The following is a 16071-nucleotide window of genomic DNA, read 5'->3' as shown; positions in this document are numbered from 1 at the left end:
AGGGCTCAGGGACGCTTCCAGCGAGAACAGTGGGGAGGTATCTGAGTCTCCCATAGGGAGACCCACACCTCGCCGGAAACTGTCACGCCGTGAGTCCAGGAGACGCGTTTCCGTTAAGGAGCTCCTTTGCTGGAAACGCTTCCGCAGACAGCCACTGTCGGACTCTACTAGTGACTAGAGCAGACATGTCTGAGGAGCTCCGTCACACACGGAGGTTTGTGGGGTCGCACAAACTCTGAGGGAGCACGTTTTTACGCACAAGCAGCTAATCAATCCCTAACAGCAGTCCGACAGTCTCTGTACGCTGCCTGTGCAAGAGAAAGCATCATGAGCGAACCAACCGGAACCGGAGGAGCGGGGGCTGGAGCTGGTCCAAGCTTGGAAGATAGATACTGAGCGTTGGAGGTCCAACTGGCGCTGCAGACGGCGAGGCTGGAGGAGAGAAGGGCTCAGGATGCAGACAAGAAGGGGAGAGCCACTCAGTTCCCCAGAAAGGTACCAGGATTGGTGCAGAAATTTGGGGGGGGACCCCAAGGATTACCATGCCTTTAGGACAGAGATGCAATATGCCATTAATGTGCAGTTCGATGAGTTCCCTGATGAGGAATCGCGAGTTGCTTTCGTAATTGGGCATCTTGAGAAAGGGGCGAGAGACTGGGTTCGACCCCTAATGGCAACGCACAATGACGTCTTAAAGGACACGATGAAGTTCTTTCGTGCAATGGATATCATGTTTTCCAGCGATATTGAGGAAGGGGTGGTGCGCAGACAGCTAATGGCTTGCAAGCAGGGAAGTCGATCTGTCCGTGAGTACTGGACTGAGTTTACCATGCTGATTCACAGACTGGGTTGGGATTTATCGGCGGCACCCATTCAGATGCTATTTGAAGAAGGTCTTTCTTCGGCGGTGAAAGACGAGCTGTCACGGAGCCCCAGGGCGGGGTCTATGGATCAGCTGACCAAATCTGCGCTGACCATAGGAGCGCGGCAGGAGGCAAGAGCCTTGGAGAGGCGGGAAGGGAGAGGGGAACGTTGGAAGGAGTTCCGCATTCCAGACATTCCTGAGCCAGCTTTCCCGCCGGCAGAGCCGATGGAAATCGGAACAGCGCGCGCGCGCGCATTTTCAAAAACCAGCGAGGGGGCTAAGAAGGAGGGAAAGGGCGCCCGGAAATGCTATCTCTGCCAACAGCCAGGCCACTTTGCCAGAGTCTGCCCCCAGAGGAAGGAATGGCAAGGGATGGTGGGAGCTGTTGAGGGGGGAGAACAGGGGGGAACGGAGCAGGTAAAAGCCAACGCCTGGTTGCCACAATCGGGGCACTGCAGCCAGGCCAAAGAGCAGTGAAAGTGCCCGTGCCAGAAGCTCCTCGACCTGCTCTAGTGATTGAAGTGTCGCTAGAGCTGCAAAATGGGCACCCCCTAAAAATAAAGGCACTATTGGACTCAGGCAGCTCCTGCAATTTTATGAGCAAGGAGTTTGCTGCTGAACACCAGATACAGACTATCCCTTTAAGCAACCCCCTGCAGGTGACCACGATTGATGGCAGGGAGTTGTTGGGAGGAGGAGTCAGCTTGCAGACTGTCCCAATGATAATGAGGGTGGCAAGGCACACAGAACTGATAGCGTTTAATGTGGCCACCCTGGGAGGCGCTCCCATTATTTTGGGAATGAGCTGGCTAGCTCTACATGATCCGCTGGTTGGCTGGCATCAAAGAGTGGTGTCCTTTGGTTCAGCACATTGCTTAGAACACTGCAAAGGGGAAAAGGGTTCAGCAGGGGCCCAAGCCACCCTAGCAGGGACTGAAGTAATGGAGAAGGTGAAGGTACCACCACAGTATGCAGATCTCAGCGACGTGTTCAGCGAGAAGGAAGCTGACCAACTACCACCTCATAGGCCCTTTGATTGCCAGATCAATTTACTCCCTGGAGCACAGCTTCCCGTGGGCAAGTTGTATGCCATGTCAGACAGAGAAATGCAGGAGTTGCGAGGGTTTATTGACAAGAACCTGAAGAGAGGCTTCATCAGAGAGTCCAAAGCAGCAGGGGGTAGCCCAGTGTTTTTTGTGGACAAAAAAAACGCGGACAAGCCGAGACTTGTATGTGATTTTAGGAGGTTAAATGCAGTGACTGAGCCAGTGGCTTTCCCTATGCCCAGGATTGATGATATTTTGACCAGGGTGAGGAAGGGAAAGATTTTTACAAAGCTGGATCTAAGGGGGGCGTACAACCTGATACGCATAAGGAAAGGGGATGAATGGAAAACCACCATGTTTACCCCTTTGGGGGCATTTGAATACCTCGTTATGCCATTTGGATTACAAGCAGGCTCAGCGTGTTTTCAATCTTTTATGAACCACGTACTGGGCCCTTTGCTCTACAAGAATTGCGTTGCTTTCCTAGATGATGTGTTGGTGTATTCGGAGAATGAGGAGCAACATGTGAGAGACGTCAGAGAAGTGTTGAGCAGACTGCAAGCCAACAGGCTGTGGGTGAAACTGGAGAAGTGTCGGTTCCATACCAAGGAGGTGGAATTCCTGGGGTACCGCCTGTCAGACAAGGGATTGGCCATGGATCCCGGCAAGGTACAGGCAGTGCTGGAATGGAAAACACCCAAAACCAAGAAGGATGTGCAGAGGTTCCTAGGGTTTGGAAACTTTTATCGTAAGTTCATCCGCAACTTCGCCCATCTGACGGCGCCCATCACTCAGCAGTAAAAAGAAGTTTGTATGGACGGCGGAGGCGGAGCGAGCGTTTGAGGAGCTGAAAAGGGCCTTCGCCTCTGAAGAACAACTTCTGCATGTGGATTTACGAAAGAAGCTAAGGGTTGAAACAGACGCATCTGACAGAGCCATAGGGGCGGTGCTTCTTCTGCAGCCGGGGAAGGAGGAGTCAGAGTGGCGACCGTGTGCCTTCTTTTCGCGAAAGCTGAACAAATCCGAGAGGAACTACACGGTGTACGACCGAGAACTTCTTGCTATTCATGAGGCGTTCCGGAGATGGAGGCATCTGCTAGTTGGTGCACAACATAAGGTGCAAGTGTGCACGGACCATAAAAATCTAGAGTATTGGAGAACTGCGCGAGTGCTCAACCAAAGGCAGTTGAGATGGGCCCAGGAGTTCTCCAAATTTAACTTTGAGATTTGTTACGTGCCAGGCCCAGAGAATGTTAGGGCGGACGCTCTCTCACGCAAACCTGAATATTTGGAGGGGGAGGGAGCACCCGAAGAAACCCATATCATTCCAGAGGACCGCTGGGTGTGTGGGGCGACTTTGGTGGGGCAAAGGGAATTGGTAGAGGGTACGGTGCATGATGCATACGCCCAGGACAAACTCAGGGGTCTCAGGAGGGAGGAAGACAAATCCGGTGGTTTTGAGGAGAGAAACGGGGCATTGTATTATAAGGGAGCGTTATATATACCTGAAGGGGAATTGAGGGAGAAGGTACTCAAGCAGCTGCACGATAGCCCCACAGCAGGGCATTTTGGGCAACACAAGACCATGTGGCTGGTTACCAGGGAATTTTGGTGGCCCAAGGTCAGGGAAGATGTGCGGGAGTATGTGAGAGGGTGTGAACAATGCCAAAGAGCCAAGGGGGAGAGGCGGGCGCCGGCTGGTTTATTAGAACCACTGCCCACACCTGAAAGACCGTGGGAAGCAGTGGCAATAGATTTCATGACTGATCTGCCAAGGTCTAGAGGGAAAACAGCCATCATGGTTGTAGTAGACCTGTTAACTAAAATGGCCCACTTTATAGCCTGCTCACATGCGGTCACAGCAGAAGAAACAGCCAAATTGTTTGTAGAGAATGTGTTTCGGTTGCATGGCGCCCCCTTGAGGGTGGTTTCAGACCGAGGGAAACAATTTACTTCCAGGTTCTGGAGGAAGCTCATGAGCTTACTGCATGTAGAGGTTAATTTTTCAACGGCCCGTCATCCAGAAACCAACGGGCAGGCGGAAAGAGCAAATGGGGTTCTCCAACAATATTTGAGGTGTTATGTTAATGACAGAGAGAATGATTGGGTGGAGAAGCTGGCGTTGGCAGAATTTGCCTACAACAATGCAGAGAACGTGTCCACGGGGATGAGCCCCTTTTTGGCTAATCACGGGTGCCATCCCAGAGCCTTCCCAGGGGGGGAGGGGGAGAACTGGAGCGTTCCAGCTGCAGAACAGTTCGTTGAAGAAATGGAAGCGATCCATCGCCAGCTCCAACTCAACTTAAACAGGGCTAAGGAGGAATATAAGAGGCAGGCAGACAAAAACAGAAGGGAAGGTGAAAGCATCAGGGTGGGGGACCAGGTGTGGCTGTCAACCCAAGGGTTGCCGTTCAAAGGAGGTTGTAAGAAATTAAGACCCAAAAGGCTGGGTCCGTTTGAAGTCATGCAGCAGGTCAATCCAGTGGCTTTCAGGCTCCGGTTACCGAACCACATGAAGCTGCACCCAGTTTTTCACAGGTCGTTGCTGTCACCGTATAGAGGAGACAGTGAAGGGAGGGTCACTAGGGGACCAGCAATGGAGGAGAAGGAACACAGCTACCATGTAGCGGAGATCCTCGATTCCAGGTGGAAGGGAGATCAAGTAGAGTATTTGGTAATGTGGGAAGGGGAACCGGAGTCGGAAAACACCTGGGTTAGGGCAGAGGATGTCAATGACGAAGTTTTAATAGAGACTTTTCATCAGAGGTTCCCACGTAAACCTCAGCCTGTAGCGAGGTTCCGAAGGGAATACTTTGCCACCACCGACGAGGAAGAGGAGTTGGAGGGGTTCCCAGATTCTGAAGAGGAAGAGGATTCAGCGAGCCAGGACGACGATCGATGGAGGGAATTGTTCGAGACGTCGGAAGATGAGGAAGATTCTTTTCGGGGTTTTAGCCCTTCACCTCCCAGGGGAGAGGAAATGGGAGGGGGTGAGGGGGGCCCTGGAGGGGAGGTGGATGGCAGGGAACTGCCATCGGAGCATCAGGTGGTGGAGGGGCTCAGGGAGGAAGAAAGAGACTCAACAGCTGAAGCAGGGACCAGCAGGGGGAGGAGTGGGTTTCTGAGGGAATGCGAGCAGGAGGGAGGGCTCAGGGACGCTTCCAGCGAGAACAGTGGGGAGGTATCTGAGTCTCCCATAGGGAGACCCACACCTCGCCGGAAACTGTCACGCCGTGAGTCCAGGAGACGCGTTTCCGTTAAGGAGCTCCTTTGCTGGAAACGCTTCCGCAGACAGCCACTGTCGGACTCTACTAGTGACTAGAGCAGACATGTCTGAGGAGCTCCGTCACACACGGAGGTTTGTGGGGTCGCACAAACTCTGAGGGAGCACGTTTTTACGCACAAGCAGCTAATCAATCCCTAACACTCTTCTAATCTTAAGGGCCAGGTATGTTAATTCTATGCTTCTCATACAATTACTCCCTCCATTTCCATTTCTGAGGGAAAGTTCCAATTTGAATGCAATGCCAGTTTTATTTGAATGCTGCTCAATATTAAATCCTTGCAACTATATCCTTTGTCCCTCAATTTGTTTGGTAACAAAGACCGTTTCAGGAGCAACTAGGCCATATTGTGCCATGCATTAGTCTTGTTAAAAATGCAGCCCACTCCCTGACCCCGGGAGAGCATGAAGGCAAAATGCCCCATCTAATGTGGCACTATTGCCCATAGTTTTTCTGCACTATAAATAATTGCCATTTAAAACAATGTTCAATTAAAATCTCAATCACCTTTTAAGCTAATTGTAAGGTTTTTTAAAAAATCAGTTAACCTAACCCAGTTACCCAGCTACTGCATTCTTGATCTACACCAAAAGCTTACAGTTTTCTGTAAAAAAAAAACAAAACCCTCCTTTACAAATCATATGACGATAACATTCACTCACCTTTTTGCTTTCCTCCATTTCGTGTTCAAACATTGCATTAAAAACAGGTGAACGAGCTGTCGCAAGAGACAAAAGCATTAGTACCATACCAAGGTCGAAATAATTTTATCAAACAAATTATAATACAGAAGGAGGAGGTACCTGCAAGAACAGATTTATGAGCTTTGAACTCTTCTCCACCTACATAAAAGCTACAATCTGTAAATCTTGTTGTTTCCCAGAGATTTCCTAGATCTTCTGCTAGCCGGCATTCAGGTACCTTTAGTGTGTTTGTACTGGACTGTCCTGATATATTCACTGAGTCTTGGACCACGCTCACCTAGCAAAAAACAGTAATTTTATGCATTTCATAATGTTACAACTCCTATGGTTAACCTAGATTTAAGAATACAAACAAATAGATAGTTCCTCAGTCCTCAAGCAGTGACAATTCATTTCAGTTCAGATATTCCGATACCCCAATATAAGCTGGAAGAAGAAAATGAAGCACAAAAGCAGCTATCCCTAAAACCTCACACTCAACTGGAACAGTTCTTTATACAACCAGCACAGAAGAAATAAAAAATCAGGGGTGGACATTTCTTTGAAATCCACCACCAACAAAATCAGCAACACGCAGTACTACTGTTCTTGCACCCCGAATAGTTCCTACCCTGAAGGCGAGATTCAAGAATACAGCAGACTTGAAAAGAGTTTGCACTGCTAATATCTTTAGAAACTAAGCAGAAGAATATTAATTTCGTAACACTCAGGAATGCTTTCATAGGTCAGAAAAGGTTCTGCTAGCTAACATTTTATAGTACCATTTAGAGATAAAGCAAGTTTTTTAAAACAAACAAACAAACAAACAATAAAACAACACAGAATGCAGGTGGCCCAACCAAGGTCCGAAGGAAGTGGCACTGATGTAGAAAATGACCTCTCCTGGCTGAAGTTCACATTGGAGAAGAACTGCAAAAGGGCCAGGGTTCAATCCCTGGAAATTCCAATTTATTTGCTTTTATTTTTAACATTTTAAAAAAAAATCAGGCAGAAGAGAATGTGAAACACATGCCCAACAAATAGCCTGATCTGGAATAAGACTGTGTCATATGGATAGAATCCAACCTTCTTGCGCTGGGAACAAAATAATGGCTTCACAAGGTGAAACTTGGATCACATCTTGTGTTCCTATGATAACTCTTGACCAGCAAGCAAGATCAGCCTTAGCAAATTCATGGATGGGTAGCGTTCAAAGCCAATATGCAAAGCTAATGCTGTAAGACTTGCTTTGCTCTACAAAGCAGTAACTGAGCACTCCCTGAAAGAAGTTGTGAAAACAAAGGGCAAGGTTTGATTCCCCCCCAAGTCAAACCACTGCAATGCAAAATATTTCATCTTTTACAGAAACCCCTGACCTCTTAGTCAATGTTCACTTATAAAACTACTTTGATCTACAGCAAAAACTATTTGAACCAGAAATATTTTATGGAGTAAGGATCCTTTTCAGACCTAGACATGTGTTACATCCACTTACCAACTGAATAATTGTATTCATAACAAATTCATCACACAGCTAATTTAGCCTGTCTATCTAAATAAAATAAGATGCAGTATATTTGCACTATTTAGTCTCAGGGGCCACATTTCAATTATTCTTCCTACACAGCATAATGACACATAATTAAGTTGTAATCTTGCCAAGTTTTTTTTGTACACATTTCTTGTAAATACACAGATCAAAGCAAACTTATTAGCAGTTAGAGCATCTATCATCCTCCTAAGCCACTAATCAGTCCAGGGCAGCAGTGATAACCTGCCAATGTATATTTAACATTCAGTGCACTGGGATCATAACCTTCCATTTTTAAGTATCATAAGCAGTCTTACTGGATTTTACTAAGACTGTTTAGGTTTCCGGCATAATTTATAGCTATTTACATATATTCCTCCCTGAGGCTAAAGATCTATTCCACCAGAGAATCTATATCCACTGGATTTTTCAATTAATCTAAGTAAAATGCACTTGCTTAAACACTCATGTGTAGTAGGGGTTGCCAATATTTTGTAATGTTGTGTTAACAGGCTTAAGTCTGAAGGGTACCATAATAAATTTGCTTCTAAATATCTAATGCTATCAAGGGATCGTTGCTGTAGAAACCTTATCACTGTATGGAAAGTTACAATCACTTTTAAGAATCCCAAGTCCTGTTGTGTTGGATGTGTTTAAATCAGGAAGGCTCAAGGATGTGTACAAGATGCTTGGATTGTTCAGGGTAACCACTTGTACTCTGGAGCCCTGCCCCTCTTGAATGTAAAAAAAAACAACAACAAACTAGCAGGGAGGAGACAGCTGTTTGGGGCAGGGACTTGATCAATGCCTCCCTGCGAGGTGGTCCCTCAAAAAACTCTCCCTGAATTCAGAAAATCTAAGTAACTACCAGCAGCTGCTAGTCTCCCCTTCTTGGGCAAGGTTCTTGAGCAGGTAGTCACAGACTAAATCCAGGCGCTCTTGGAGGAAACTGACTTTCCAGATCCATTTTAATCGGGGTTTAGGCCCGGTTTTGGCACAGAAATTGCTTTGGTCGCCCTCTGTCGGGAGAAAGAAAGGGGAAATGTGTCTCTGTTAATTCTCCTCAACCTGCCAGTGGCTTTTGATACCATCAACCATGGTATCCTTCTGGAGCTACTGTCTGAATCAGAGGTGGGTGACATTGCTTTCTGGTAGTTCCCGTCCTCCTTGGATGGACGTTTCCAGAGGGGGATGCTTGGAGAGTGCTCTTCAGCCCCATGGAACCTTCAATGTGGGGTTCTTCTGTGTTCGATTTTATCCCCTATGTATGCTATTTAATATCTACATGACACCACTGAGTGTGGTTATCCAGAGGTTTAGAGTACATTGTAATAATCTGCTGATGACACATAGCTCTGCAGGTGAAATGTGATGGACCATTGTCTTACCTCAGTCATAGACTGAAGCTCAATCCAGATAAGACTGAGGCACTATTAGTGGGCAGTTCCCTAGACTGGAAGGCTGGGAGGTTGCCTGCCTTTGATGGAGTTAATCTCCCTCTGAAGGAGCAGGTATGTAGCTTGGGGGTACTTCTGGATCCTTTACTGTTGCTTGAGGCTCAGGTGGCCTCAGTGGCCCAAAGTGCCTTCCATCAGCTTCGGCTGGTAGCCCAGCTGCACCCCTATCTGGACAGGGATAGCCTAACTGCCGTTGAAATAAAAATAGATAGGTAGATAGATAGATAGATAGATAGATAGATAGATGATAGATAGATAGATAGATAGATAGATAGATAGATAGATAGATAGATAGATAGATAGATGATAGATAGATAAATGTCCAGTAGCACCTTAAAGACCAACCAAGTTTGTTCTGGGTAGAAGCTTTCGAGGTTAGACATAGGGCTGCAACTGAAGATGGTTCAGAAACTTCAGCTGGTGCAGAATTCAGCAGCCAGGTGCCTCACCGGGGCAAGATGGTTTGAGCATACTACACCAAACCTGGCTCAACTGCAGAGGCTGCCATTTACTTTTGGGCCTAATTCAAAGTGATGGTTTTGACCAATTTAAATACAGATACAGTGGTGCCTCGCAAGACGAAAAGAATCCGTTCTGTGATTCTCTTCGTCTAGCGGTTTTTTCGTCTTGCAAGCCCATTGACGGATTAGCAGATTAGCGCTATTAGCGGCTTTAGCGGTTTATCAGCTTGTCGGATCAGCTGATAAGCGGCTTAGCGGCTTATAAAAGGGGGGGGAGGAAAAAAACCCGCAGGAACTCGCAAGACATTTTCGTCTTGCGAAACAAGCCCATAGGAGATTCGTTTTGCGAAGCACCTCCAAAACGGAAAACTCTTTCGTCTAGCGAGTTTTCCGTCTTGTGAGGCATTCGTCTTGCGGGGCACCACTGTATAATATTAATTTAAATCATAGGAAGAGGGAGTTCACTTCCTCTCAAAGACAAACCAACTGTGGCTTCTCTGTAGCTCCACAATGACCTAGGAAACCGATCCCACAACCCTGCCTTATATGTTACACCTTCTTCCACCCCAACAAGACTACTGCAGTTTTTATCCTTCTACAGCTTTCCTTTCACTACATGCCAAACAGGAATTCTCCCAATGGCTGACATTATTTTTAGTAAAATCTTGCATCAAAACAACAACCATTATGCTAAAACATTTTATCAGGGCATTTCTGTAACACAGAGGGATAAACATAACATTTGAAAATATTCTTCATTCATAGCCATGGAAACCAATATTCTATTTTAAAAAGCACTGGTTGATTACCTACCTCACAAAATAACGTAAGCTTATCATCTGGTAAAAGACCATTAGCTTCATCAAGTAAGAAGTCTCTTCGAATGAATTTTTTAAAACCCCAATCTTTGCCTTGAACAAATCGATATGCTCTTTGGCTTTCTAAGTAAAATAGATTAAGTATGTTCAATTAAAACAGTTTTAATATACATACACAATAAGTGAAATCCAAGAGCCAAATCAAACCTAATAAGATAACAATTGCACCAAAGACTAATGCAAAATATGAGCTGTATCCAGATTAGCACCTTCATTAAGAGAAAGACTCATTTTGTTTACACCTGGGCATGGAAGTGGTGGTCCTCCAGGTGTTAATGGACTGCAGCTTCCATCATCCCTGGCCATGCTGGCTGGGACTGATGGGAATTGGAACACACCACCAGCTAGACAGCCACAGGTTCCCCACCACTATGTTTGAAGATGGAATTAGTTCCAGTACAGGTTTCCCCCACATCCCCAGGTAGCACACCCCATGTCATTCTGTAGGGTCCTCCAGCCCTCCAGTGCAGTTTTGAGGGGCTGCAGTGGGAAGGATCAGTACAAATCACCTCCTAAGTGCAAATGGAATGTCACTGAATGCACATCTGGATTCAACTCTGTATTTTAAAATTAAGCATATGATGTTCACATTCAGAACCCAAAGCACTGTAGACATAACTTCAGAAAGTCAAAAGAGGTTTGAGACACAGCACAAGGACTTCATGTGGGCAAGAGCCCATGCATTTAACTCATGGGATTCTTTTTAATGTTTGATATGTTACTGTTTTATATATGCTGTAAGCCACCTAGAGTGGCTGGGGAAACCCGGCCAAATGGGTGGGATATAATAAATAATAGTAATAATAATAATAATAATAATAATAATTCTGACTACTGTGTTCAGTTTCATGGAATTACCACTTTCTTTTCTGAGATGCCTTTTAGTACAGGAGATTAGTGCAAGAGTAGAATTCCAGCCACACGTTGCAGCTGGAAATACAAAAATCACCCCCAAAATCTCTCATAAGCCCGGATGAAGCAGAGGAACCACTGATGTCAGAGACACTGCAGATAGCTAAGTTCATATAATTCCATTTATTCCTCCCTCTCCCCCTTCCCCACATGATTCCAACCTCCAACTTCACCTCTACGCCCACATATCACAAATTTTCTGGGAGCTACAGCGGGGATGTGAAATTCCCCTAGCACTAAGGCAGCACAGGGTACCCCCCATTATTCTGGTTCTAAGTTAACACAGTATTACTTTTAAAAAACAAATGTTAGCAGCAATTGAACCATTAAAGGCAATGGATTTTTTCTGCAATTAGCTGCTGATGTTACATTTTAGGAGCATTTTAGTGCTTTGAACAATTTACAAACCTTATCCCATTAAGGGCAGAATATATTTTTCCATAATTGAATGATACAGAGTTAAGCAACAGCCGATTTCCTCACTTTCTTCAGTAAGTTTATAATGAAAAGGATCTGAACCAGTCTATTATTGAATCATATACTCAAGGCCACATCATATACTAGAGGACACATGCTTCATTCCAGATGTGGTGACACACAAGACCAGCTCCTTTTCAGTATGGCTGAGAACATGCACACATGGACACACAATGTCCAAAGTGCACGGCAGGTCCTGTTCTCTTGCTTGTGATAATAGTTCGTTAGTAAAGGTAAAGGTAAAGGTACCCCTGCCCGAACGGGCCAGTCTTGACAGACTCTGGGGTTTGTGCGCCCATCTCATTCAAGAGGCCGGGGGCCAGCGCTGTCCGGAGACACTTCCGGGTCACGTGGCCAGCGTGACAAAGCTGCATCTGGCGAGCCAGCGCAGCACACGGAACGCCGTTTACCTTCCCGCTGGTAAGCGGTACCTATTTATCTACTTGCACCCGGAGGTGCTTTCGAACTGCTAGGTTGGCAGGCGCTGGGACCGAGCAGCGGGAGCGCACCCCGCCGCAGGGATTCGAACCGCCGACCTTTCGATCGGCAAGCCCTAGGCGCTGAGGCTTTTACCCACAGCGCCACCCGCGTCCCTAATAGTTCGTTAGCAAGATATAATTTAGGACAAAATTAAACTTCAGAAGTCGGGACTCGGGTGGCGCTGTGGGTAAAACCTCAGTGCCTAGGACTTGCCGATCGCATGGTCGGCGGTTCGAATCCCCGCGGCGGGGTGAGCTCCCGTCTTTCGGTCCCAGCTCCTGCCCACCTAGCAGTTTGAAAGCACCCCTAAGTGCAAGTAGATAAATAGGTACCGCTTTATAGCAGGAAGGTAAACGGCGTTTCCGTGTGCTGCTCTGGTGCTGGCTCACCAGAGCAGCTTCGTCACGCTAGCCATGTGACCCAGAAGTGTCTTCGACAGCGCTGGCTCCCGGCCTCTTAAGTGAGATGAGCACAGAACCCTAGAGTAGGACACGACTGGCCCGTACGGGCAGGGGTACCTTTACCTTTTTAAACTTCAGAAAGTGGGATTTGAAAAACTGAAGTCAGTTTCATTCAGGATATGTAAAACAGAACAACTGATTTTTAACGACTTGGTAGTTTCATTAACCCGTTGGCTAAAATGCAAACATGATTTGTAGATAAAAGCTAACATCCCACATTCCCCCCTTCTGAAAGAAAGTATCCACCAGCAGAACAGGGGAGGGAAGCATTCTGGATTATTCTTCCTCCCCTCTGTCTCCACCCCATGTGCTCCAGGTGCCCCCCCCCCAACCCTATGGAGCAGATTTTATTTTTAAAGAACTTGTCAAACAGTGAATAGTCCCTCTTTGTTCTGTTTTCCGCAGGCAACAGCTGGATATTTGTCATGGCAACTTGAAAAATTATATCATAAATAAATATACCACAAAACATTAGGAAAGCTTATGTAATCATGTTTGAATAGGAAATGCATACAAAAAGAAAGACAAATCTCATTTAGATTTAAATAGTTGAATTGCCTCTGAATTGCCAACTATACCATTCTCCAAACTATACCACAAAGGAAGCCATTACACTGTGACTGAACTTGTACAGACACAAAATAATAAATCTGAGTCTACAAGCTAATAAATAAATAAATAAATAAATATCTGATTTGACAGACCGTTTACTCCTTAAACTGAAAACTACCTATTGTTCTTGAAGCATTTTAAAATCCACTTACCCATTGCTTTCGTTTCTTCTCTTTTTGCATTTAAAAGAGAAAATTTAAATTTTGCTCTCACTTCACTTTTTGGACAACTAACTAGAAGTAAATACAGTGAAAGGTAATCTTTGCTTTCATCATCCAGTCCTTTGGGGTTTACTCTCAGGCACCTGAAATAAAGAACATAAGAAGCAAGTCTTAGAAACATCAACTTGTTCTCCAATCCATAAAGGCCTAACTTGCTAAGATATTTAAAACTTGGAGTACTGTTGTGATATGATTTTTTACATGTACACAATAACTCCCCTGGGTTCCAGAGATCAGTTTTTTAAACTTACATATGTATTCAACACCCATGATCTCCAGTTGCTCATATCTATATACAGTATCCCTATTGCTCTTCTCCTGCTGTCACACCTTTCAATACTCCAAGGAACGACCATATATACAGTGGTGTTCTCCTGAAATGCTTCTTCAGAAGGGTGGGGCCCTCTTGAACAAAATGAGATTATTATTATTATTTATTACATTTCTATACCACCCTTCATCCAAGGATCACAGGGCAGTTTACAAATAGGGAACCCTGCTAGTGCCACACGGATGTGAGCTGAGCCATAATTTGCTTCCTCCAGACAAGTCCACAAGGCAGCAAGTCATTCAACTAACCTTGGCTCCCATGGCTTTGCTCACAGCACTGTGGCAGGAGCTGCAATGAAAGAGCAGCAAAGCTGCAGCAATCTTTCTTCCGCGAACTTGGCTTGGCTTAGTATTACATGCAAACTGGGCCCCTGAATTGCCCAAATTGCTCTCAGTAACCTCACAAATGGAGATTTGAACCCAATGTCTCTCTGGCCCTAATCCAACACATTACATCATCTTGCCTTATTTTGCCACAAACTATATAGTATTTCAAACCGTTAGCTGTTCGGATCTCTGTAATGTAGCAGAAAATCAGTGATAGTTTGACCCACTTTCAACAATAAAAACAGTTTTAAGACTGGAGGATAAACCACCATACATGTGATTTTATTTATGACATATTAACAGATTCTCAAGAGATCGTATGCTTAAAGAAAGTGAGAAGCCACTGACAAATGACTAATACCTACCATTTCATTTTGTCATTTGGCCCTGATGAAAAAGTAGAACTCTTTAAAACTTCCCCCATTTCTTCTCGGCAGAAGCTGAAGTTATTAATGGTCCACATATAAGAAAATTTTACAACTTTAACCTGAATAAGAGATGCAGACAATCACGTAAATTCACCAGATTCACTTTTCTTCAGCTTAATTTTTTTTAAAGCAGTTATTGAAGAAATAACCTCAACTGGTTTAAACTGGTTTTTTGGGGGGAGGAATATCTCATAGAATTAAGGAGTCACTGCAGCTTATACTGTGCACTTGTTAAAAAAGCCAGTTTCAGAATAGGATTCCATAAGCTACCAACGTATGACATTTGAGCAAGATTCATTCCTTAGGGGCCCCTTATTTGATAAGTTACCAGCAACTGCAGGCTTTTTCAGAGTCACAGGTTGAATTATTGTAGACTTTAGGTGGTTAATTCATTTGTCCTACATCTCAGCAACCTTCGGTTGTATTCAATAGCTGCACAAATAGAAGGAAGCTTGCACAATGAATGTTTCTCAATGGATGTCCTCACCTCTGCAAATCCTCCCAATCACTGGATACAACCTTCAGTATTTGATTTCTTGCCTATTATATTGCTGATCTCACCCGTAACCATATTTTTATCATTATTTTTGCACATAGTATACATTTTCTTTTTGAATTATGGTGGTGGAGGAGACTCTCGAGAGTCCCATGGACTGCAAGAAGATCAAACCTATCCATTCTTAAGGAAATCAGCCCTGAGTGCTCACTGGAAGGACAGATCCTGAAGCTGAGCCTCCAATACTTTGGCCACCTCATGAGAAGAGAAGACTCCCTGGAAAAGACCCTGATGTTGGGAAAGATGGAGGGCACAAGAAGAAGGGAACGGCAGAGGACGAGATGGTTGGACAGTGTTCTCGAAGCTACCAGCATGAGTTTGACCAAACTGCAGGAGGCAGTGGAAGACAGGAGTGCCTGGCGTCCTCTGGTCCATGGGGTCACGAAGAGTCAGGACACGACTAAATGACTAAACAACAACAAATACATTTTCTGATTGGTTCTCTTTATTATATTACCTTTTTTGCCTTCTTATTCCATTTACTTGGAACCAGAATTCTGGGTATCACATTGCATTACTGCTGGAAGCTACATCTGAAAGTGTCCTACTATTAAACATGCCATTAACAAAACCTGGACACATACATACAGGTATGTGGCTTACCTGCGTGTAACACCAGCTTTCAGCTATAGGACCACTGGACATCTCTCCAGGTGGTGGAGGAGTGGAGACTCTTGACATCCCCACTTTATTGCAATTTTTTACAGTATAAAGGCAGCAATTCAATTGTCAGTATTCTTCCTACACAAATTAAGATGAAACAATGCATTAGTATTTAGAAAAAGTACAGCCAAGTACTCACTATTAAGGTATTACTTTAACTACTTACGGTAGACGTTAGATAAATTACTGAAAAAATATCAAGGGCAATTGTAAGACAAGTCTATTGACCAGATATCAAAGACCAACAAAACTTTGTGCTCCACCCATGTAAATGAAAGATATATTGTGCTTTAGTACCCCAGGGAGGACATCCCTCAATTTTCAGATGGGACACAGTCAAAGTGAGATTGTCTAAACATCAGTAAACCTGCATTACTCTTGGGGATGTGTGAAATCAGT

The 16071-nt window shown here is 45.0% G+C and overlaps 1 protein-coding gene across 1 annotated transcript in view; it reads right to left on the bottom strand.

Annotated features, from left to right (window-relative positions):
* The window catches only part of SPOPL (speckle type BTB/POZ protein like), a 37102-nt gene that overhangs the window by 7448 nt on the left and 13583 nt on the right, over positions 1-16071 (bottom strand). Inside the window, exons 2-7 of the mRNA XM_083467205.1 lie at positions 15613-15750; positions 14391-14512; positions 13300-13451; positions 10141-10268; positions 5999-6176; positions 5858-5913 (exon numbers count right to left, since the gene is read on the bottom strand). Coding sequence (XP_083323331.1) covers positions 5858-5913; positions 5999-6176; positions 10141-10268; positions 13300-13451; positions 14391-14512; positions 15613-15690 — 714 coding nt within the window. The 5' untranslated portion in view covers positions 15691-15750. The remainder of the gene's footprint in view (positions 1-5857; positions 5914-5998; positions 6177-10140; positions 10269-13299; positions 13452-14390; positions 14513-15612; positions 15751-16071) is intronic.

Source organism: Podarcis liolepis, assembly GCF_965112155.1.
Source record: "Podarcis liolepis genome assembly, chromosome: 1".
NCBI classification, from domain to species: Eukaryota; Metazoa; Chordata; class Lepidosauria; order Squamata; family Lacertidae; genus Podarcis; species Podarcis liolepis.
This window is presented reverse-complemented; position numbering and strand designations above follow the sequence as displayed.